The 22,797-nt window shown below is 30.0% G+C and overlaps 1 protein-coding gene across 1 annotated transcript in view; it reads left to right on the top strand.

Moving 5' to 3' along the window:
- The window catches only part of LOC107436292 (intermembrane lipid transfer protein VPS13A), a 154,551-nt gene extending 133,835 nt beyond the window's left edge, over positions 1–20,716 (top strand). Inside the window, exons 59-77 of the mRNA XM_071182491.1 lie at positions 141–274; positions 1,110–1,316; positions 2,773–2,947; positions 3,489–3,725; positions 4,637–4,771; positions 4,853–4,998; positions 6,102–6,204; positions 6,310–6,369; positions 7,748–7,810; positions 9,447–9,583; positions 11,234–11,429; positions 11,518–11,593; positions 13,777–13,862; positions 13,956–14,079; positions 14,928–15,051; positions 16,014–16,080; positions 17,156–17,304; positions 19,542–19,668; positions 20,389–20,716. Of these exons, the coding sequence (XP_071038592.1) occupies positions 141–274; positions 1,110–1,316; positions 2,773–2,947; positions 3,489–3,725; positions 4,637–4,771; positions 4,853–4,998; positions 6,102–6,204; positions 6,310–6,369; positions 7,748–7,810; positions 9,447–9,583; positions 11,234–11,429; positions 11,518–11,593; positions 13,777–13,862; positions 13,956–14,079; positions 14,928–15,051; positions 16,014–16,080; positions 17,156–17,304; positions 19,542–19,668; positions 20,389–20,523 (2,481 nt within the window). The 3' untranslated portion in view covers positions 20,524–20,716. The remainder of the gene's footprint in view (positions 1–140; positions 275–1,109; positions 1,317–2,772; positions 2,948–3,488; positions 3,726–4,636; positions 4,772–4,852; positions 4,999–6,101; positions 6,205–6,309; positions 6,370–7,747; positions 7,811–9,446; positions 9,584–11,233; positions 11,430–11,517; positions 11,594–13,776; positions 13,863–13,955; positions 14,080–14,927; positions 15,052–16,013; positions 16,081–17,155; positions 17,305–19,541; positions 19,669–20,388) is intronic.
- Positions 20,717–22,797: the final 2,081 nt, after the last annotated feature.

A 22,797-nucleotide genomic window follows, 5' to 3' on the forward strand; every position in this document is an offset into this window, starting at 1 on the left:
TTTTAAATTTTGGTATTTTTTTGTCATTTTACAGTTCTATAGTAGCGAGAAGCATTACTTTTAATTTCTTTCTATTATGTGATTTTAAAAAAAGGACTATCAATAATATTTTTCTTAGATTACATTTTCTTATTTTTTAGAGTGCTCTAAAAGTTGATGTTAAATGTGGTGAAGATTTTCCTACCACTATTGCCTTCCAGCCCTATGTCCCTGGGGATGCACCTGTACGTGTAGATAACTATTGCGAAGACCTATTCCTCAAAATTCACCAAAAGTAAGACCATCTTACTGATTAGTTTATCATTATTACAATTCGAGTAAAACAGAATCTGTTTTATAGATTGTAATATATTTTATTTTTATTTTTCACTGAAAGATTTTGATAGGGTTATTAGAAGAGTCTCATTTATTTGCAAATGGTGTTCTGAAGCTTGCGCATTTGTGACAGTAAAATATTAACAACAGAAAAAAAGACACAGGAAGAACTGATATTTCATGGTTATTAAAAATGGAGTACAATACAAAAGAATAACGGGCTTTCTTTTGAGATAAGCGATATTTTAAACAATGAAGAGTCATCCCATGGTCGCGCAATTTCCCGTTTCAGTTATCAGAATTTGAAGACCTTTTATGTTCCTGAAGGCTTATACCAATAAACAAATAACTACCCACAACTTCAGCTAAACAATTGAGCACAATATCGATGAAATTCAGCCACGTTTATTTTGAATGGCCGTTGAAAATTTTAACTGGAAGATGCATGAGGCTCTTATTCGATATGCTGTTCCATACACAACCCTATTATGTGTACATTAATTATGCATAAACTAAAAACCTTTTTTTCTACTAAAATTACTCCTTGTGTGAATTTTCGACACCCTCGGACTTTGTAAGTGAAGAGTTAAAATAGTAAAGAAGATGGGGAAAAAACAGACTAACATATAAGTTTTGAGTCTAATCGTGGTTGAATCATGCCAAGCATTACTTGCATTTCAATTTCTTGAATTACATTCCCAAGTATAATTTTGACATACCTATAGGTACTGCTACTAATCATATCACTATATATAAAATAAAGATTTCTTGCTCATTCTGTAATTTCTTTTCAGATCTCAGAGTCAAGTAACCCTCCTGAACCCTTACCAATCAGTGCATTATACTTGGGACGATCCTAGTAAAGAGAGAACCCTCATATGGAATTTATACAATAGAAAAAAGTCTGGTTTCCCTGCTAAAATAACAAGAGACGGTTACGGATTCGAGAAGGTCTCTTTTCACTCTCTGAGAAAAACTCTTGTACAGCAACCTTCCTTCAAGTACGGCATTTACAGCTATTTCTTCATGATTTAAATTTCAAAAATTCTATTCTCGGAATAGTTCTTTATATAATTGTTCTTTCTAAATTGTATTAAGATGATAAATTAGAAAAGGTAAATCTGTGTTTTTACATAAATAAATGAAGAAGTTTGGCGTTGTAGCATGTGTAATTTGAATAACGACAAAATATGAACATCACTGACATATTCACAACGGTACGAAAGAAGAAGAGAAATTAGTGACGCGAATCAGCAGAAAAAATTTTAAAAATAAAAATTCTCATCTTTGGTTCAATCTGAGTTTGGTTCATTTTCATTTGTTGTTGTATAGTTCACACAAAAAAGTGAACACCCTGACAAGCTTTTTAACTAACAATTGCTTTTTCACTTACTTAGACTCATTTTTAATGGTTCGAGGACCTAAGCTTAAACAGGCTGATCAGTTATTGCCAACGATTTTTTGAGTTACAAAATCGGACACCGTTGACATTTTTCGACTTTCTTCAAATTCTTGACCCTTAAAATATGGAGGGTGATATTATTTTTTCCGTACTTTTTTTTTAAAAAATTTTCGAAAATTTGAAAAATAAAGGGTTAAATGGCGAAATAAAAAATTTGATCATACTCAATCAAATAATTCCTGAGTCATAAAATTTTAAAAAAGTAGTATATTTAAAATTTGATTCCGTCAAATAAGTTATGTTTATTAAAAAAAAAGCACGTTTTTGTGTCCGATTTTGTAAGTTAAAATATAGTCTGTAGTATTTAACAAGCATATGTACTATTTAATTAAGTCCTCAAAACTTATCCCGGGTGCATTTTTCTTATTTTGCGCACAATGCATCGCTTTATGACCCAGCCGGGCGATGATTGATCAGATCCATCTAACTTCCGACAGGTATACCAAAATAAGATCGATTGCGAACAAAAGTATGGAATGCATATGTTGCCCTGAGTAACTTTTGTTGGGTTTTTTTTTCTTTTTTTAGTAAAAAATACTCGTGGATATGTCACGGCCAAAGCCCGAAGTCCGACCACTTCGTGAATTGGCCGTACCCCTCGGCCAAAGTGCGAAATAATTGAAACGATCAATTATTTCGCACTTTGGCCGGCCATTTCGCGAAGTGACCACGATGTTCCGGCCAAAACGCGATGTGCTCATTCAAAAATGCCCGGGCAAATGTATACCGGGCAGTGGCACTTAACTAGACCTAGTATATATTTCGGACATTTACCAAAGGTTTAGTCATACTAGGTCTAGTTAAGCGCCACTGCCCGGTATAAATTTTCCCGGTATATCCTACACTGATGTTTCTTTAAGGTTCAGTGCCACTGCCCGGTACGCATTTGCCCGGTATTTATCTTCTAATCTATCGTCAGTAAGTATTAAAATATCGAATAAATGTAATCTATTTTCTGAAATCATAAAGTAATTTGTGATTATTTATTTATTTAGATCATCCGTCGATCAAAGTAGCAGTTCAGATGATGATAGCGAGTCAGAAGACGGACTGTTACCAAAGAAGACTCGGAAGGATAAGGTTGTCGTGCATTGGGTTTCCTATGTAGAAAAAGAACAGCGTGTACTGCTGTTTACTCAAGACGATAGAGTTGCTAGACTTGCCAGAAAGGTAAAGTCTTCTGTAATGAAGTCTTCCGTAATTCACAAACATACCAGTTGTTCCAAAAGTAAACAACGATTTTAAGAAGAATTGAGGGAAAGTAGATGGAGCGTTGGCGTTTACATGAGCGTTTGCTGCATTTTGCTTAGAAAACTAGATTGTGTTTTCTAGCCAAATTTTTAAGTCCGTCAACAGATGTTACTGTTAAAAAATTTAAATAATGTTTTCGAAGGAACCATCGTTTGTGGCAGCAACGTAGTGCAGTCTGAGAACAAAATTAACAGATGCCTGTATAAAAATTTCAGTTGGAATGGTCTGCCATGTAACGCAAAACCTTATTTCATAGTTTTTTTTATATTAGTAGAGTTATCTGTATTCGAAATTTGTAACAAATTTTGACATTGGCGAGGCTTCAAATAGTTCACCAAACAGAACTTACATTTCTATAACCTTCCGTTTTCCTTTGTTTTTCAAATAGTTGGTCATTTTTGGAACACCCGGTATCATTTTGAAACAAATAACTAAAAACAATTTAATATCCATCTTTCAGGTAGTGGATGGAGAACGGGCCTATTTAGAGTGCTTTCTGTCTCTGAATGGAATAGGTTTATCTTTAGTGAACGATGCCCATCGTGAATTAGCATATGCTAGCTTGACATCGTGTCCAGCAATCTGGGAAATTGAAATAAATCATTCCTGGAAACTTCTCACTTTGGAACTCTCAGCCTGGCTCGAAGATAAATGGAATGCTGATCAGCAAAAGGCACAGTTGAAAGATTACCTTCAAGTAATATAGCTAAAATATTATCTTGATATCATTAAAGTAGATTGGATATATGTACAGCTGTAATGATTGAAATTCAGTAAGAAAACGTAATGTTTAAAAAAATGGAAGATGCATGGGGCCACTTTGTGGGTCTCCACCATATGCAAGAAAACTTAACAATATAGAAAAATTTTCAGTAACCCATAGGAGGACTATTGCAGTTGTTGGATTCTTATAAAGGAAACTGACTGAATCATTCTTTTGCTATAACAGGCTGTATTAGTGAAGAATATGATTTTCAATCATAAATATAGTTCATAATGATCAGGAAATAGACTGATAACTTTTAACACAGGTTCAACATAGGCTTGTTTGTTCATATGTAGTTTCACATTCACAATTAATACAGTGCTGGTACAAAAATTTCTTGGTACTGTCAGTTGAAATTACTTTACTCAGTTTTAAACTTCTAGTAAAAAAAATCAGTGCTCTTTTCTATATCAGCAATAGAGAGTAAAATAATTTATAAACTTGAGAGATTGTTAACAAAATTGATACAGGTTGATTCATTATATTTTCATTATTTTATTTATTTCAATAAAAATTAAAGTACCTGATTGCGAAACTCAACTGCTATGTTACTCAGACAAGCAAAATTACTTTTCCCACCAGAAATTTTAAATTTTTACCCAACTAAATGCATATTCATAATTTAGCAACGTTTTGAGTCTCCAAAAGTGTCTCTGGAGGATAAAGGTAGTGTTCATATTCAAAACCAACCTTCTAAATATAATCAAAAGTAATAAAAAAACACTTATTACCAAAATTTGTTTTGGACTGTTTGTCAATGTCCCATGAAATAAAATTATGATAAATGTTCCTTTTTTTACTTTTTTTAAACATAATGTTTTCGTTCTGTAACATTTTTAAAGGTTGATTTAAGCAAGATGCAGATGATCAAACCATTTTTTGGTCAACTCAGGAGATTTTACAGTCCAGCTTTCTGGTTGCAGCTCAGGAAGTCTTCTTATCAAACTTACGCTCATTTTAAAATTCACAGGTTCCAGGTATTTTTTTTGTCGTCCTATCTTTAAATGAAGACTACATTTCCTCGTGAAACAGAGATCTAATTTATGGTTTTATTTCAGATTGACAATCAGCTTCCGGATGCCGTCTTCCCAACCGTCCTTCATCCGGGCACAACGCCTCAATACATAGTACGGAGAAGTGGTCCAAAACCATTCTTTGAGAGTGCTTTTCTTTTACACTCTTATGGAGCTACAAAAACTTTAAAGTAATTAGCTTATCATGCTTAAATAAATGTACTATTAGTAGGAATTAATGAGGAGAATTCTTTTGAGCATTGCTTTAAAAGTTGTCTACTAACTTACGGTTCAAATAATGTGCATGTGTTCAATCTGTCTATAGCACCGATCAGTCTGTTCCATAAAACTCATTCTGCTAGTGTTCCAAAGCATATTTCGACCAATCACAGAGTTGGTACTGTTCACGTAACATTTGCATTTTATTTTTTTTTTCAGTTTTCATAATCAAGACGGTTACGATTGCTGTGAGATCACGTTTTTGGTTACATGAAGAATTTTTAGTGCTCAGGATTAAGTTTTTTCTAACAAAAGATTAACGAAAAAATTGAAGTCTAGTGAAGCTTTCCCGCAACAGTCCGTAGTGGGAAAGGGAGTCATGAAGACTCCACAATTTCTTGACCAACAAAATGATTGTGGTAATGTAGTCAATACTGCTCACAGGCAGCTTGTACTTCAAGGACAAGCAAGTACCCATCCATCTTAAGCTAGGTGGGCTTCACGGCAACATTGTGAGGAACTGGGGATCGAACCACAGTTCTTCACAATGACAGTTCAGTGCCTTAACCACTGAGAATTAAAATATTAGTGTTTGGAAAACAGCTGTATTACCTTTGTATATTATTTTTAGCATTCGGAATGATCACGGGATATGAGTGCTATTTCCCTGTATTGTGTTTTTTATGATTAAGTGCCACTGCCCAGATACCTGACACTGATTTTTTTTTTTAAGGTTAAGTACTCGGATTGATTCCTGTTAAATGGTGCTGTTATCAAAAATCGATAGAATAAGACAGCGGTAAAGATATTTTACAGAAGATCGGTGCAATAGCCACTGCCGATGACGCTTTTATATGAAATCATTGTGATGGGCCCATCGCGTTGTGAAAATATGGAAAAGTAGAACGTTAAATAACTTAATGATGAATATTTACAAGGCTTCAGCTCGTGTATATACCTAAAATACTTATTTTTTTCGTGATTAATATTGTTATGTTTATCAATTCCATCAATTAAATACTATTATCAACCTTAATTAAGCTTTCACACTTTTCTAATTTTCAAAATCCTGCAGATTCTGGAAAGTTTTACTTCAAGAAGTGCACTTGCATTTAGACAAAGGCTTTCTACTCTCTGTACATGACATGGTGTCTCGTTTTGTGGATATTCCAGATGAAGTATATGCTTTTCTACCAATTTTATTTTAAATTTTACCACACATATTTCACACTAATTTAAAGATCATAAGCTTATAAATATTCATTACTTTTTTATTTTGTTAGGTCTCAAGATTAAGAGAAGATTTAAAAACAGCTCAAGCACCTCTTTTTGATTTAGAGCAAGTAAGTTTTAATTCATTCAGAAATAATAGATGGTTTACAATGTTGATGTCTCAAAATTCTCAAATAAAAACACAAATATTTTCATCAAAAACAAAAAAAAATATTTTTGTCACATAATTTATAAATTTTAACATCAAAAAATCATTTCCTTTAGTTAAATTAAATTAAAACAATTATCACTATTAAAACCACTGGGCAAAAAATTTTCTACCCCTAGAGAAATCATGATAAGCATCGTTTAATACAATGTAATTACACCTCGACCGGATCACTGCCTCAATTCGGTTTCGAAGTAAGACATCTGGGTTTTGTATATCGTATCGAGTTTAAGCCTCTCTTTTAGGATTTGACCGTGCAAATTCACTAAATTGTGAGTACGTTTAAGTCTGGGAATGTTAGATAATTATAAGTGCCTTGAATAATAAATGTGAGGGTTCATAGAACAAGTTACATATTCTTCTTGCCCGATGAGTTGTGCAGTTGTCGTCTTGAAAAATATGAGCATCATCAGCTTACTCATCATGAAGATGTTGACTGAAAGGGAATACCTAACCAATCAAAAATTATTTTTAACATTTTGGTTATTGTTAATGGTCACCTCAGAGAGCGGGTCCAATCCTCCTATTAAAATTTGACCATGTACACAATCGTGATTTCTCTAGGAATGTCAATTTTTTTCTGTTATCTCTTATTATTTTTACGCAAAACATATTTTACATTTTTTATTCATACATAGAGATTACATAAAAATAAATATGAGTTAGTAATAATTATTTATAAAGATATCACCTATTTTTCTTTAACCTTTCGTTACCCTATCTTGAAAAATGATTCTTAAAAGAAAATTTAATGAATTTTTAGATGAAGTTTTAGTCAAACAAATTTCTTTATATAAAATGAGAAAAAAATAAGAAAAAATAAGTTTTTAAGTATTTGCATAAAAAATAATAAATTTTGCATTTTATTTAAAGTATTATGTTACTCGTATTTTCATTCACCCTATAAAAAATTCCGGGTCATATTACGGAAATTACTCAGGATGCCTGTACTTTTTACCGTAAAATTCATTTTTGCCGGAGCATTTTACGGAATAAAAAATTTGATGCACCATAATTTTTGCAGTAATAATTACTATAAAATCACTGAATCACTCTAATTAAATACATTTTGTGGTATCATATTTTACGATAAAAAAGGATTTTATGGTAAAATAGATTTTATGGATGATGCTCCCAAAGTGCCGTGATTGGATTCGGAATTTTTTACAGTGCATGCATATCCTTGAATGTCAGCTTTAACTAAAGTTAAAAACTTTCTTAACTGCATAATTTATTTAGTTATAAAAATTACAAATTTTATTATTCTGTTATCATTACAGCAACCCAGAAGACGAGGTAAGAAGGGTATCTCTATCGAGTATGTTCATCTTTCACCTGTCGTGGTAAGTGTAGAATATTTCAGTCTTCCTCTATTATACTTCAGATTTAAATGTGGTCTAAATAAATACAACGTTACTAAACTTTAAAAGTATAATTTTTTATTGAAACTTACAAGACATCATAGTTAATTGATATCTAATATTCATAGTTTTCTAAAAGAGTGACCACTTCTTACATGCTGTTAGATAGCAGGGAAGTACCATTTTTAAAGAGTAAACCAAGTATATAAAAGAATTCGTTCGAGATTCGTAGTTAGAAGAATGCCCTTTATCAAGATGATTTTTTATAATTGTAAATAACAAACTTAGTTTCTAAACTAATATAAATTGAAATTTAATTTATTGCTGATTAAATATTCCTAAAACGTGTTGAAGTAAACTTCAGGAAACCACAAAGACGCTTTGAATTTTTGAGCTATTTTGAAGATTACGGTTTTTTAGTTTCCTTCCGTTGATGCCATGTTTCTGATACCCTTTGAACTTCCCAATTTCCCTGACAACAGGGACAAAAAAGTAACAAAGGAAACAACAATTTCAATGAAATCAAAAGCAAATCCTAAACAAGGGGAAATATTAGCGGAAGTGAAAGAATTAGCGGGGAAATTTTGCCGATCTACTGTTAAAAAAAAAAAAAAATTATTATTCAGAAGTTTATTATAAGCCCAGCTGTGATTTAGTCATATATTTTACCTTCGACTTAACAAACGATCAGAAAAGGAAAGGATCAATTCTACCCCCCTTTTTACAGTTGTTCAAAAAACAAGTCCAGACTGGAAAGCCTTCCTGTTTCAAGACATTGAAAGATCTTTTCTTGCACCTCCTTAATAAATTCAACATGACTCAGAATGTGCTCAACAGATACTTTTTATACAAAACTGAAAAGAAAAAAATGCATGTAGTGATTGGCTCACCGCTAGAGGATGAGTTAATCACTTACCCAGTTAAAGAATTAAGAGTAGAGTAGATGAAGAGGAGCCGGCGCGTTAGGCTGGTCTTTCTTCCATTAGAGCATATTTCTACATTGCTGTATTTTGGCCGCTGAGGGCCCTTAATATTTTCATAATTGTTTTGTTTATTTGTTTTAAATATCAATAAATGTTATTTGTTGCTGCTACGCTTGAATATACTTCAAAAGCAATAATCCTCATTACATTAAAAGAAATAAACAAAGCGATAATGAAAATATTAAGGGCCCTCAGTGGCCAAAATACAGCAATATAGAAATATGCTCTAATAGAGGAAAGACCAGCCTAACGCGCCGGCTCCTCTTCATCTACTCTACTCTTAATTCTTTAATTGGGTAAGTGATTAACTCGCCCTCTAACGTTGAGCCAATCACTACAATGTATTAACCTTGATTCACTTAGAGAAAATACCTTAGACGTCAACAATAGATTTTTCAGAAGGAAAATAAATAGGGAATTTTCTTTATAAAAATGATTTTTAAATAAAAACTTAATAGTTTTTAGATTAATAGATCTCAAAAATCATTAATATTAAAACTTATAATTGAAAAATAATATATTTTCAGTTTATTTAAGATGACCTTTAAGTTGAAAAATATATATCTTTTTATATTATATTTAATTTTATCTTCTTAATGTATAAAATTTGTTTACATAATTGACTATTTTTTTAGATTCATTTTAGCTTCAGTCCAAGGGGAACAGTTTTTAAACCCTTACTGAAATCACCTAGTCTACAAGGTGATGTGATGGATTTGTTACTAAATTCTATAGGCGCCACTTTATCTGAAGTTAAAGACGTTGAAATAAAGTAATTTTTATATTACTATTTATAAATGATTTGATGAAACTTTTGTATGTTTTCGTGGATATTTTAAGTACCACTGATAAATTAGGATTGACATATATTTAATGATTAAAACAAATTTAAAATGTTTTCTAAAAAAATGTGGCTTACAAGAAAATTTTTGTGGACTTAATTTTTTTTTTCTTCACAGACGCATTATGGATGTTCAAGAAACCATTTCTTTTTACCGACCTTACCATTTCTTTTAAACGAAAACGAATCAATTATGACTCATTTTTAAAGGTTCATAACTGTTTATTTAATTGAATAATCCAAAATTAAAATAATAAATAGCATATAATATTTAAGCCAATTAAAATTAAGTTTGCAATTTCAACTATATTAAAAACGGTATTCAAATATTTTAATTAAAAGAATTAGCCTAACTACCTTTCAATCATATTTAAACAAATAGAAAATGATTATTTAATTCCATGAAGAAGTACTATTTTAATACGAGTTTTCAACGCTTCCACAACCCATAATTTTATCTGTAGAGCGATTTTAATTAAAAGAATCAGCCTAACTACCTTTCAATCATATTTAAACAAATAAAAAATGATGATTTAATTCCATGAAGAAGTACTATTTTAATACGAGTTTTCAACGCTTCCACAACCCATAATTTTATCTGTAGAGCGATTTTTGTAACCCGAACTATGTTCTTATCTGCTTTGTTGTTTTCAAATAAAATTATTTAAACCAATAAAATCGTGCTTTAAAAAAAAAAGAAAAAAACAAAAAGTAGAAGAGAAAAACGATTTTTAAAAAGACTTACTTCGGAATCGTTTCCTGATTTTAAGTTTTATAATTTTGTCATAATGAGTATTAACCAACATTAGGACATTTTTTGACATCCTTTGGGTTGAGTTTTTTGAGACATCTTTTGGGTTACGATTTATTTTACAGCTATAAATAGAAAATAACTGAAAATTTAAAAACTCACTTTCAGATATGTAGATACGGATTACAGCTCCCGGAGATATTTTCAGTTTTTTCACCCCTTTTGCAAAATTTGGAACTTCAGATGGCATGCTTGTCCGGACGATAGATTTTATTTCTTAGATTTTGTAAGAACTGAAATTTTTCACTCTTGGTTTTGGGTTGTAAATTGTATATTGAATAAGATTTTGCAAGCCCTATATGGTGTTTTTTAAAACAAACTTGTTTGATAAATGCGTAAATTTCTATTATATTTGGTTAAAAATTTAGCAATCTGTATTTTTATTGTACCTTGCTTTACATAGAAGATGTTTGTGATCGCATTTATAGCTTTTGATTAGTTGAATAATAAAACTCAAAAGGCATTTTTCATTTAATACTTCTCGATTTTGTTAAAAATAATTTTTAAACTTCTCGTCACCACCAGTGAAAACTACAATAATTATTGTCATTTTTTTATTCTTCGACTAAATTTGATTTTAAAAAAATTGAAGTTGTGGACTTCGTTATTTGCAAATGAAACAAGTGGTATTTAAGCATTTTATTTTGTAATTGATATCTTTACAGAACAAACTACATATAATTTTTAAATTTTTACAACACAATGCGCACAGAAGTCTTTCTTAACAAATCCAGATACTAAATCTTTGATTTTTTTTTAATTCCCTCTAGATTAGCATTTTTCGAACGTCGAGGCTTTCATGCTAGTTATCAAGAATTGCTGAACGAAATTCGTAGCCATTACAAATCTCAAGCGGTGCAACAGGCATACGTTCTTATTTTAGGACTAGATATCCTGGGTAACCCTTTTGGTCTTCTAAAAGACTTTACAAGAGGACTCGGAGATTTCTTTTATGAGCCTTACTTGGTGAGAAAGAGTTTATTTTAGCGTTCTCCAGAAATACTGAAAATAAAATTCGGGTAAGAATTTTAACTTGCATCTATTCATTTATTAGGGATCAATTAAGGGACCAGATGAATTTGCTGAGAGCTTAGCTAGAGGAGCACAAAGTCTGTTAGGACATGTAATTGGTGAGTATTTTAGCGCATTATATACATCTCTATGATCATCATGTTGCTTACATTATTTCATGGTGCTGGAAAAGTAAAATTCTAATTCTCAGCTTTTTAACTAATGCATATCGTTTAATTCTATACCAAATGCCCATATGAGAAATGTTTTATTGAAAATTTCTACCCATTTTTGAAACTTTCCTTTTAAAATAATTCACATTAATATAAAAGTATCCTAAAAAAAGAGATAAGCACACCAGGATAGATCATAACACACACACTCATCACACCGAGTCATGGCCAAGCTTCTGGCCTCGTTTTCCATAGCTCTATTTGTTAACGGCCATTGTTTGAATGGCACTCAATTTTGACCCCAGTCGGACGACGTGAGCAGCACCAGAGCTGGTACATTCCTCTTCAAACTTCCACATCACAACCAACGAGATGCATTTTGACTGCTGTGTGTACTTGCTGGTTGTTTTGTCTGTCGCCAGGATCAAACCCAAGCACCCCCTCACTGATGTAAGTGACGCCTTAACCAACTGCGCCATCGGAACTCTTAGATCATACGACAAAGACACATGACAAATAATAATAAAACAGGATAATTGGTATATCTTCGTGAAGCATCAATATTAAACTTTGCTCATTTCGTTTACAAACTTAATATTTTTTCCTCAGTAAAAAAATGAATTAATAATGAGTTGTATTTTTATCTTAAACGGAGGGTGCGTATTTAAGAAAGACAAATCTAGCCTCATTCAGAAAGGGCAGCTCATACCTGAAAAGATGTTTGCAACCTTTTCTTACAATATTTTCGCTAAGCATGATTCGTATAGTTACAGGCAAGTTAATGATCTGCTAAACTCCCATATATTTCTGTTCTTCAGGAAGATTACACAAAAAAAATAAGAAGAATAAGTGAACCACCATGCATAACTTTCGATCTAATGATCAGATCTTCACGTTTCAGGACTCTACCTTAATGGTTCGAGGGTGACCTCCAATAAGATGATTAATTAGATTAAACGATATTTTAGGTTACGAAATCAGAGTCAAAACCTCACTTTCTCTGATTTTTGGATTTTTGACCCTCAAAATAGAGAGCATAGCCCTAATTTGAGTAATAAAATCCCAATAGTTTGGCCAGGAGAGCCATCCAAAGTTTAAACTCCTTAATGTTAATTTTACTTTCGCGTCTTTCGCCATATCTCGAGAACTTTTTAAGCCAAAGATAATGCAAAGAATAATTTTCAGAGAATAATTATTATTTTATATAATAATAGTCTTAATAATTTTGAAATAAGGTACACATGGCAAAATACTAATTTTGATCGAAATCGGTAGTATTATTATTGAGAAATTAAATTTCAAAAAAGTCGTATATTTAAAATAAGATTTCTCAGGAACAAATTACTAAGCCGATTTTGCAATTTACCGATTTTGCTCAAATTTGGTAGTTTGCCATTTAAAATTATTTATTTTAAAATGAGGTAAAAAATTTATACCTTATAATTCAAAATGCTTTTGGCTATGATTAAATAAGGTAATAAAAAGTAATAAATATTTACTAAAAAAAATTTTTGCGTAAAACTATCTTTGGTTCAAAGAATTTTATAATTGCGTGCAAAAATTTTTTTTATTTCGCTTAAAAAGGCAAAATACGCAAAAAATAAAATTAACATTAAGGGATCCGAACATTGGAGGGTTCTACTGACTAAACTATTGGAACCATATTTCCCAGATTGCTGCTGCACCCTATATTTCGGGGATCAGAAATTCGAATTCGTTTAAAAATTGGTACGTTTATTCAGAGAAAATTTGTTTTTGTGTCTTATTTCTTAACTTAAAATATCGTCCGCACTAATTAATTAGCATATTTGAGGTCACCCATTTGAACCATTAAGATTGAGTCTTAGAAAGTGAAGATTCAATCATTAAATCAAAAGTTATTCAGGTTAATCCGGTTTTTTTTTCTTCCTTTTTTGCGTACTGTGTGTATTAAAATAAAACTTATTTCAACAATTTAAGGGCATTGTGGAAAAATACGTTCGTGAACTTAAGAAAATATTTTAAATGTATCGAAACATCTATATTAAAAGACTGCTTTACCTACTTAGTAAACTATTCAAAGGTTAGCACTGAAATCGTACTAATTTTTCCAATAATATCTTGAATTAAGAAATGACATTTCATTCTAGGAGGATCTGCTGGTGCTATATCTTTGATAACAGGATCTTTAGGCCAAACATTTTCTGTCCTTACTTTTGATGAAGATTATAGAAAGGTGAGAGATAATCCTTATTCCTGTGTGAAAGAGAAATTTTCCATTAATACTTTTGGAATAAATTGTTTCTTCATATTTTTATTCTCTTCTTAGAAGAGGCAATATCGCCAGCAGCATAAATCAAGTTCGCTGCCAGATACACTCTTCAATGCTACAAAAAGTTTTGTACTTGGTGTAGGCTTAGGACTCTCTGGAGTAGTAACTCAGCCAATAACCGGTAATGAAAAACCAAAATGTTCCATATTTAGAACTGTTTCAGTTGAAATGTTAAAAATTTGTTGCATAGCAATAACTTTTAAAATTCGAAAATGGTTTTTCTATTGTAAACCACAAAATAAGTGTTATCTCTTTCAAAAGAGGTTAGAATGTGTTATGGATTAAGCTTTTTTAAAAAGAAATTTATTGATAAGATAAAAAATAATACATAGATTATATATCCACGAAAGTTAGTAAAGGATGCTCCGTAATCAATACCCTTTACAGATTCATTTTAAAAAAGTATAATAAAAGCACAATGAAATTGAAGAAAAAAATACGTTATCAAAATCTGACGAGTCATCATCATGGTCAATATCAGGGAAAGCCGGCTAAAATTCCAATTTAATTATTAAATTTTTTAGTTATTGCCTTTCAATGCCCTTTAGTTACATTAAGACAAAATAAGTTTTGATATTTTCAATCCTGCCTCATTGTTGACAAGAGCTCTAAATATTATATATATATATATATAAATATATTTATTTTATGCCATTATTGTGTCTTTCTTTTAAAAAAAATTACTACCTCAAATGTCATAAGCTATCCAAATAAAAAATAGTTCTGGATTTTGAAAAACGGTTAGTTTATATAAATTTGAAATATTGACTAATGCAATATAAATATGAAATATTGACTAACTTTAACAGAATGAATATGATTGTGATGAAAATTACTCAAAAATTACTTTTTTCTATATAAAATAAAATGGTCATCGAAAAATCTACAGTTACTTTTACCTTATAGAGTCGATAGTTTAAATGGCAAAAATCTGTATATAATTTATAAATATTTATTTTTTAATCTTAGGAGGTCAACAGGAAGGAGTCGAAGGTTTTTTCCGAGGTATAGGCAAAGGTTTATTAGGTTTGATAACAAAACCTGCTGGCGGAGTCATGGATATGGTCAGCATGGCTTTTGATGGCATCAGGAGGTAATATATGATATAATTAGCTTACGCAAATGAATATAAAAGTATCAGTGTTGAATGATCATTCAGCGATCAAACAACTTTAACATGAGATTTTGTTTGTCCGATTTTAAGACGCCATTCTATTTTACTACTCTTTGAAACATATAAATTTCTCTATAAATGTTTCGATATTTTGTTCAAATATACCAGTTTATAAGCAACAGCATAAATTAATCGAAGTTATGCATACAACTTTAGTATCAATTATTGCACAAATATAATGTGGATTGAATTTTATTACGGTCACACTTTTAGAAATTTCGTGCTTCATTTTATCACAAATTATAAGATTTTTCTTTTTTTAAATCTTCCTAATTTCTGGTGTTAAATTAAATTCTCATTCTTTTCAGTTCAACAAAGATTAATATTTATAAAGAATATTTTTCACTGTATGCGGAAATAGTTGATTATTTGTTGAGAGTAGTTAATAAAAAAAAAACAATGTGTTGACAGTGTAATGACAAAATAATGATATATTGTTGAAGTTGTAACTGATTAAAAAATATTATAGGAAAAATTCTAAGAGATTAACCGTATATTGGAGTAATTGATAATTTAATTAATTGTAATAATTAAATAAATTATTTAACGAATTCCAACAAAACTAATGTGTAAGGAAGAAATTATAGCAAATTACATAATGAAGGAGTTATATAACCACGTAATTTTATATTTTATTTTTACCCAAGTAATTGTTTAATTTCTGTTGTTAGTAAAATAATGTAAGAAAACAACATAATAAGTAGAGTCAGATTATTTGTACTTTTTACGTTGTTTTTAATTTCATTTTATTTTCTTATCATTTGTATGTGAATTGTATATTTTAAACGTTCACTTAAAATAATCATCTAATTATTCACCCTAAACATCCTAATAATTTTATTGTATATGGACGAATGAAAAAAAAAATTCTTTTCTTACAGAGCTGCAGAAATGGGAGAAAGTGTTGTACTACGCATGCGTCTTCCGAGATATATTAACCCATCAGAAGTATGTTTTTTTAATTTATCTGTTTTAAATTTTAGTTCCACTTACAATTTATTATCATTCATTTTTATTTAGGCATTTCTTATTGTTTTGATTTATTATTAGCTCAATACTTGTTCTTGTTTTTCGTACGGGGTATAAAGAAACGTAAATATTGATTATCGTGTTTTAATTCCCCTCAATAATGAAACTTTCAAAGCAGACGACTTTGCAAGAGCGTCACAAAAGAGAGTAAAGCTAAGAATGGTTGAAAACAAATTTTGCTTCTCTTAGATTAAATCAGAAGAAAAAAAAGATTTTTTTCTTTTTTGGTATTTTGTTCTTCCTTGTCATGGAATGATCCTATCACAAAATTGTAAACAATAATCTTTTTTAGTCGTACATAGTTTTAAATTGGTCGAAAAATCGTTTTCGTACTTGACTGATTTATCCCAAATCGTTTAAAAGTCATTGATATTTAGCTAAGCTTAAATACAAAGCTTAGATCGAATAATGTGTACTTAAAAGTAAAACTCCTGTGAAATTTAATTTTTCATATTATTCTAGTCACGATAAAAATTGTTGATGCTAGAATAGTTATATCTTTTATGCAGCTCTATCATCATTTAGTTATATTTTAATATTTAGAATTGCGAGAACATTGCACATGCGCATTCTTCAGCTCTGCTTCCATAAATACAATATCATAAAACTAGAAAGAAGATCGTACAAATCAAATCGCGAAATTTATCATTAAAACTGTGATAGCAAAAACTTGGGTAAAAACAGTAAAACAAATCTACCTGCTCTTTACGACTTGCCTTTACTATTAAGAAAAGAGCAAAACAAAAATAAAGAACATATAAATCTGACGCATCTTGCAGCATTATAACTCCTATGTTCTTGTATGCCATACCATTTATAAGATAGAAACGTTAATTTCGAATTCAGCTTCTTGGTAAATCCCATAAATGTTCTTATCGAGTAGCTCATAATAACCACTTTTCTATACCTAAACGATTTTTTTTTCGGGTGTCGTCGTCAAATTGGTGTAATTTTTTATTACTTATAATTCGTACTGTTTGTGTTATTTAACTAGGGTCTAAGACCATATTCTCCTTACTTGGCATCTGGCTGCCATTTACTGGAAGAGGTCAGCAAAGGTCATTATGCAGAGACTGATATTTATTGGGCACATGCAGCTTTGTCACCTCAAGACAGAATTAGGGTTGCTTTAGTTACTGATAGGTAAATAAATACATTTTAAAAAATTTACTCATTTTCTTTACGTGGTAATCAAAATACTAAATAAAATGCTGCATTCAGTACTCTGGGATTTTTTTCAAACTTTTATATAATAATTGTTGCGTGACCAGCAGCAACTGAAATATTTCCAGAGTCTTCATTTCTTTCTTCTCCTTTAAAAAAAGCAATCATTTATAATATTTTTGCTGTTATTCTCACTTATATATTGAGCAGTTTCACCAAAACGTTAATCAGACATGTTTTGATATATACTCATGTAACAAGTTTGCGAAAGCGGAACCTAAGTTAAAATCTAATTTCTATTGTGGTTTTTAAAAAATTGTAATTTGAGAACGAAAAACTTCTAAGCAACCACTTTGTTTGACCTAACAGCCTTACAGTGGTCAATTTACACCACTTACAGGATACAAAGCAAAAACAAATCACTCTAAATAACTTTTGCTCTAATGATTGGTTTAATATAATAAATCTATTTTTACATGAAATTATATTTGAATAAATAAGTTTTATAATTGCGTGCAAAAAAAAATCTTCAAAATCTTCCCAGAATATGGCAAACTAAGCAAAAAGTGAAAGTAACATTAAAGTTTTTGTGTCTGATTCCGAAACTTAATAATTAGCATTAATGAATTAGCATATTTGAAGTTCTTAAAGCACTTCGTTTGATGCTACATTCGTTTGTTCAAATGATTATAAGCTTGATATTATAAAGTAAAGCATTTAGGAATCTTTACACAAACACAATAAAGTAAATAATGATACTTTTTTCAACAATATGTCAAATAAATTATCATATAAATAACAAAATTTGTCCTCAAGCTTGTACTTTTTTAATACTCTACATATATATTTTATACTCTAACATATACTCTAACTCTTTCATACACTCACATATATTTTTTTAACTCACCGGGTAACCCATAAGTATATAGCCTGATATGCTGCACCTGACTTGACGCAAACACTAAAAATATGGTCAAACAAATCACCAACGTATTTAAAAGTTTTCAAACACACGCATGCCCGATGTATTAGTACGCTTATCAAATAGTGCAGCACCAAATAACTATAAAACTAATTAGAAATTTTCTATAAACTGTAATCAGCAATTAAAACTGTTATGGTGGAGATTGTTCTCCATCAGTGGCCGCCAATATTTGTATTGTGGAAAATATCTTGGTCGTACAAAAACACATCTCGATTATCAAAATATTAAAATGATCATGTCCAGGAAACACTATATAAATCGTTTAATGAAATTTATTTTATTAAGCGTAATTTTACATGATAGAGAATGGCCATTTCTTAACAAAAGGGATCAAATCAGAATACTTTCTATTGAGAGATCATACAGCCAGAATATCATTTTCTGACGGTTAGAAATTGAGACTGGGGAGGCCCGAAAGAGCACTCCCAGTCTCCACAAATTTGAAATTAAAAGTGAATTCAATTGTTCCTAACGGACACAGAAAGTATGAGTAGAAGATCCAAATTGGCGAATTATCAAAATATAACATAACCAAAGCAAAGCCAACCAGCATATCAATATTGGGTTTAAAAGAACACCTTGGCGATCACGAGTCGCCAACAAATTTATGAGAATTATTACAACCATGCAACTGAAACATTTAGCACTTGGAAATTAGAATAAAAAGTTATAAATAGATTTTTGTTTTCGATTAGGCGCGACAGTGAATTAATAAGTCTGCCTTAATGAAATAAAAAGTATCCGTTACATTGATCTATAAGAGAAGAAAAAATATTTCATGTTCGTTTTAAAAGATTAAGTCTTTGATTTATTTTAAATATAATTCTATTAATAAAAAATAAGCTTAAGAAATGAAAGATATTTTAAAAGATAGGAAATAAATATGTAATGCCAATTTTGGCATCACAACTGTATAAGCTGTTATCAGCAATTTTCAAGCTACAATCGGAATCAGCAAAGTCTATTAAAAAACTAAAAAAGTATTGCAAATGTCATTAAGTCACGGATAAAACTGACCTGTTTTGCTTGGTTTCAGCGTCGTACAGTCATCATCATGAAGGGACGAAACTTGAATGGCACTTAACTTCTCACCCTCCTCTCCTACGTCCTGAAAAGAATTGAGAAATTCTTTTTGTCTGTTTAAAAGATACTTAAAAAACTATTAAATAGTTCAGAACTTTGTTTCAAGTTCAATGAAGGTAAAGTAATCAATCTTCTGTGTATATTTCAGGCATTTGTTCCTGCTTGAAAAAAGTCGTTTTTGGAGCAGTTGGGACGTTGAATGGATGGTTAGTGTTGATGATGTGCTCACTGTACCTCACATTCATAAGAATAATCTAGTTATTAAAGTCAAACAGGTAAGCAAGGAACCAACAATGCGCATTATCACTTAAATAATTGTGTTTTATTTAATTATTAAATTGAAATAAGTATTACCGTCAGATGGGGTGACTTTGTGCAAACTGTCATTTTTTCAATTTTTGCGTCGTGCCATCTAGAGGTATTTTTTTAAGCTCAGTATCAACTGATTTGAGTTTGTCAACATAACGAACTAATGGTTTACCAAGAACTGGCAATGTAAACATCATCGTTCTTGAAAAATTGTGAGCTCAAGTTACAAACAGTTTCAAATTTTTTAACGTTGCAAAATCGGAGACTGGAAAGTCTGCTCGGTTGAAGAAATTCTAGTTATCCTGACCAAGAAAGTAGGTTATACTTTAAAAGTCTTATCAGTTGAGATAACAAATCATGCATTATTTTTTGTTTTTAATTATTATAATGCTAGTTATTTAATAACTAACAGTTTGCACAACGTCACCATAACTAGAGGCCTTTAATGTGCATACTTTTTGACGCAGATTTTAAAAATGTATATTAATTACAGAGAATTCTACTATCAACTTTTTATTTGCTAATACTGTGGTATTAGCAAATAAAAATTTAGAATGTAGTAAAAGTAAAGAATTTACATTAATTTACTTTTGTTTCTTTTATGTCTATTTTTCTTAGTTTCTTAATTTACCTTCCTAAATCCAACTGTAAAGTTGCAATATTTAAAGTTTGTCATTTAATTGCAGGAAGACTGGATATTGAATTTTGCTGGAGACGAAAGATATATTCAAAGTGATGATCCGATAATTTTAGAGTGGTTGAAGGACAAGATAGAAAAAGTACTTCTTTACAACATGCGTGGCAAACCTTGCCCAATTTGATCATCTCGAATTTAACGATCTGTACTTTTAAAATGTAAACAATACCAGAACATACACTTCCAATTTTGTTCAAAAGCTTCACTGCTTAATTTGCGACAAACCACTTCTGTTGATTTATCGAATAGTCGATTTGTAAATTTGAAAAGATTTGTAAATTTGAGACTAACAATTATTTAAATTGTGTTCGTTGAAACTTTTACTACTTAATTTGTCACGAATTGATTTATGGAATACTCGTTATGTATGTTTGAAATGATAGACGAACAATTATTTAAATTGTGTTCGTTGAAACTTTTTCTACTTAATTTGTCACGAATTGATTTATAGAATACTCGTTATGTATGTTTGAAAAGATAGACGAACAATTATTTAAATTGTGTTCGTTGAAAATTTTACTACTGAATTTGTCACGAATTGATTATGGAATACACGTTATGTGTGTTTGAAAATGCAGACGAACAAGTATTTAAATTATGTTCATTTAAACCTTTACTATTTAATTTGCAACGAATTATTTACGTTGATTTATCGAATAGTCGTTTTGTTTCTTTGACTAAGAAGAACAAGTATTTAAATTGTATCCAATTTCAAATAATTTACTGCATGTAAATGTTCTTCAATGCGGATAAATGAAGAAACGGAAATTAATAGCTGTGCATCTTTTAACATTCATTAACTGTAACCACAGCTTATAGCATCATTTTTTTTGATATAATACTTATTTTTCTTAACCATATAACAGTTATTTTCTTAATTAGAATATATAAAAAATTTCTGAACTCTTAATATTTTTTACTTTGAACTTAGTCAGATCAGCTTAGAAATTTTTCTATTGATTACAAATTTGTTCATCTAATGTAATTTAGTCATTTAGAGAATCGCTGAAAATGTATGGATGATTTTGTAATCGAAAAATAATCAAGATTACGTAAGGAAGAAAGTTATACTTGATTTTACAAAATAGTTAGATTGGTTAAAATTACTCTGGAACTTACTGATTAAAAAAAAAGTACGTTAAAAATTATTGCAGTAGTGACATTTTAGACGATTTAAGGCTCTGAAATTCTTTGTTCCTAAAACTCTAAAAATTCTCAGGGATGTTGCAAAAGATAAATTAACTTTTCAATACTATTTAATTTTAATTAATTTCAAACATTTTAGTCATTATTCCGATAGCAAAAGCACTCCAACACTCGCTGCAGATTATTTTTCATCTAAATTTCCTTTTTATTTATTTTTTTGAAAAAAGGGTAAAAAATTATGACTCTTTTTTTAAAACATCTCAAAACAACTTGTTTTTAAAAAATTTAGAAAGCTAAATTGAGAAAACATACAGTAGAGAACAAAAGTTAAAAAAATTATGTTATTATTACAGGATTAACAATATATGAATTTACTCCAATTTTTTCAGTATTAAAGTGTAAAATTTAACTTCAATTCAAACAGCATAAAGTTTTTATTTATGCTTCTTCAGGACTTTATATTTGCACATTTCGCGGCATGTATTTTAGATTAAGCTGAATTTATACAATAAACTCTATCGACTGTGTTGAAGGTCGCTGACGAATCTATATTTAAAAAGATAGTTCTGCAGTTTTGTGTTCTTATTTGCTCATCTATAAGCACGTTTTCTGAAATATTTTACGTTTCTTACTGACATCATATTATAAAATAGTTTAAGAGGAAACGTGTAAATTATTAAAAAGAGAATTTTATCTGTTTAAAATATAATGGAAATATAAAAATAAATAAATGTAATTATATTTATTTATGTGTGTAATTCAGTTAAAATATTAATTGACTCTCTGCATTCTTTTTCTCCGTTTATGATTAACATTTCTTTTTATATTATTATGGATATATTTAATCATATAGTCACGTTTTTTCCCTCTGGGCAAAAAGGTATTGGTGCTGGTTACTAGTTTATAGCTAGAATAGGTTGTTAAAGTTCGATCCAGAAAACTTTATATTGAAACATTTTTATTATTGGCTTGATTGACCAAATATAATAAAAATACGATATTTATATTAATAATACGTTGTTTTTGAATTGAAAAAAAAGCTATAAATATTTAGATTTATGTATAGTTTATTATAGTTATTTATAGGCAAACGATATTCATTCATGATGGTAAAAAATATGTTATTTTACTTCAACACAATTGTGCCAAAAATGATTTTCATAGTCATTTAAATATACTTTTTTATTAACTATATTTTATTATCTTACTTTACACACAATAAATTGAGATTTATGAACGTTAGTTAATAGTT

The sequence above is a fragment of the Parasteatoda tepidariorum genome, chromosome 1, assembly GCF_043381705.1.
Source record: "Parasteatoda tepidariorum isolate YZ-2023 chromosome 1, CAS_Ptep_4.0, whole genome shotgun sequence".
In the NCBI taxonomy this organism is placed as follows: Eukaryota; Metazoa; Arthropoda; class Arachnida; order Araneae; family Theridiidae; genus Parasteatoda; species Parasteatoda tepidariorum.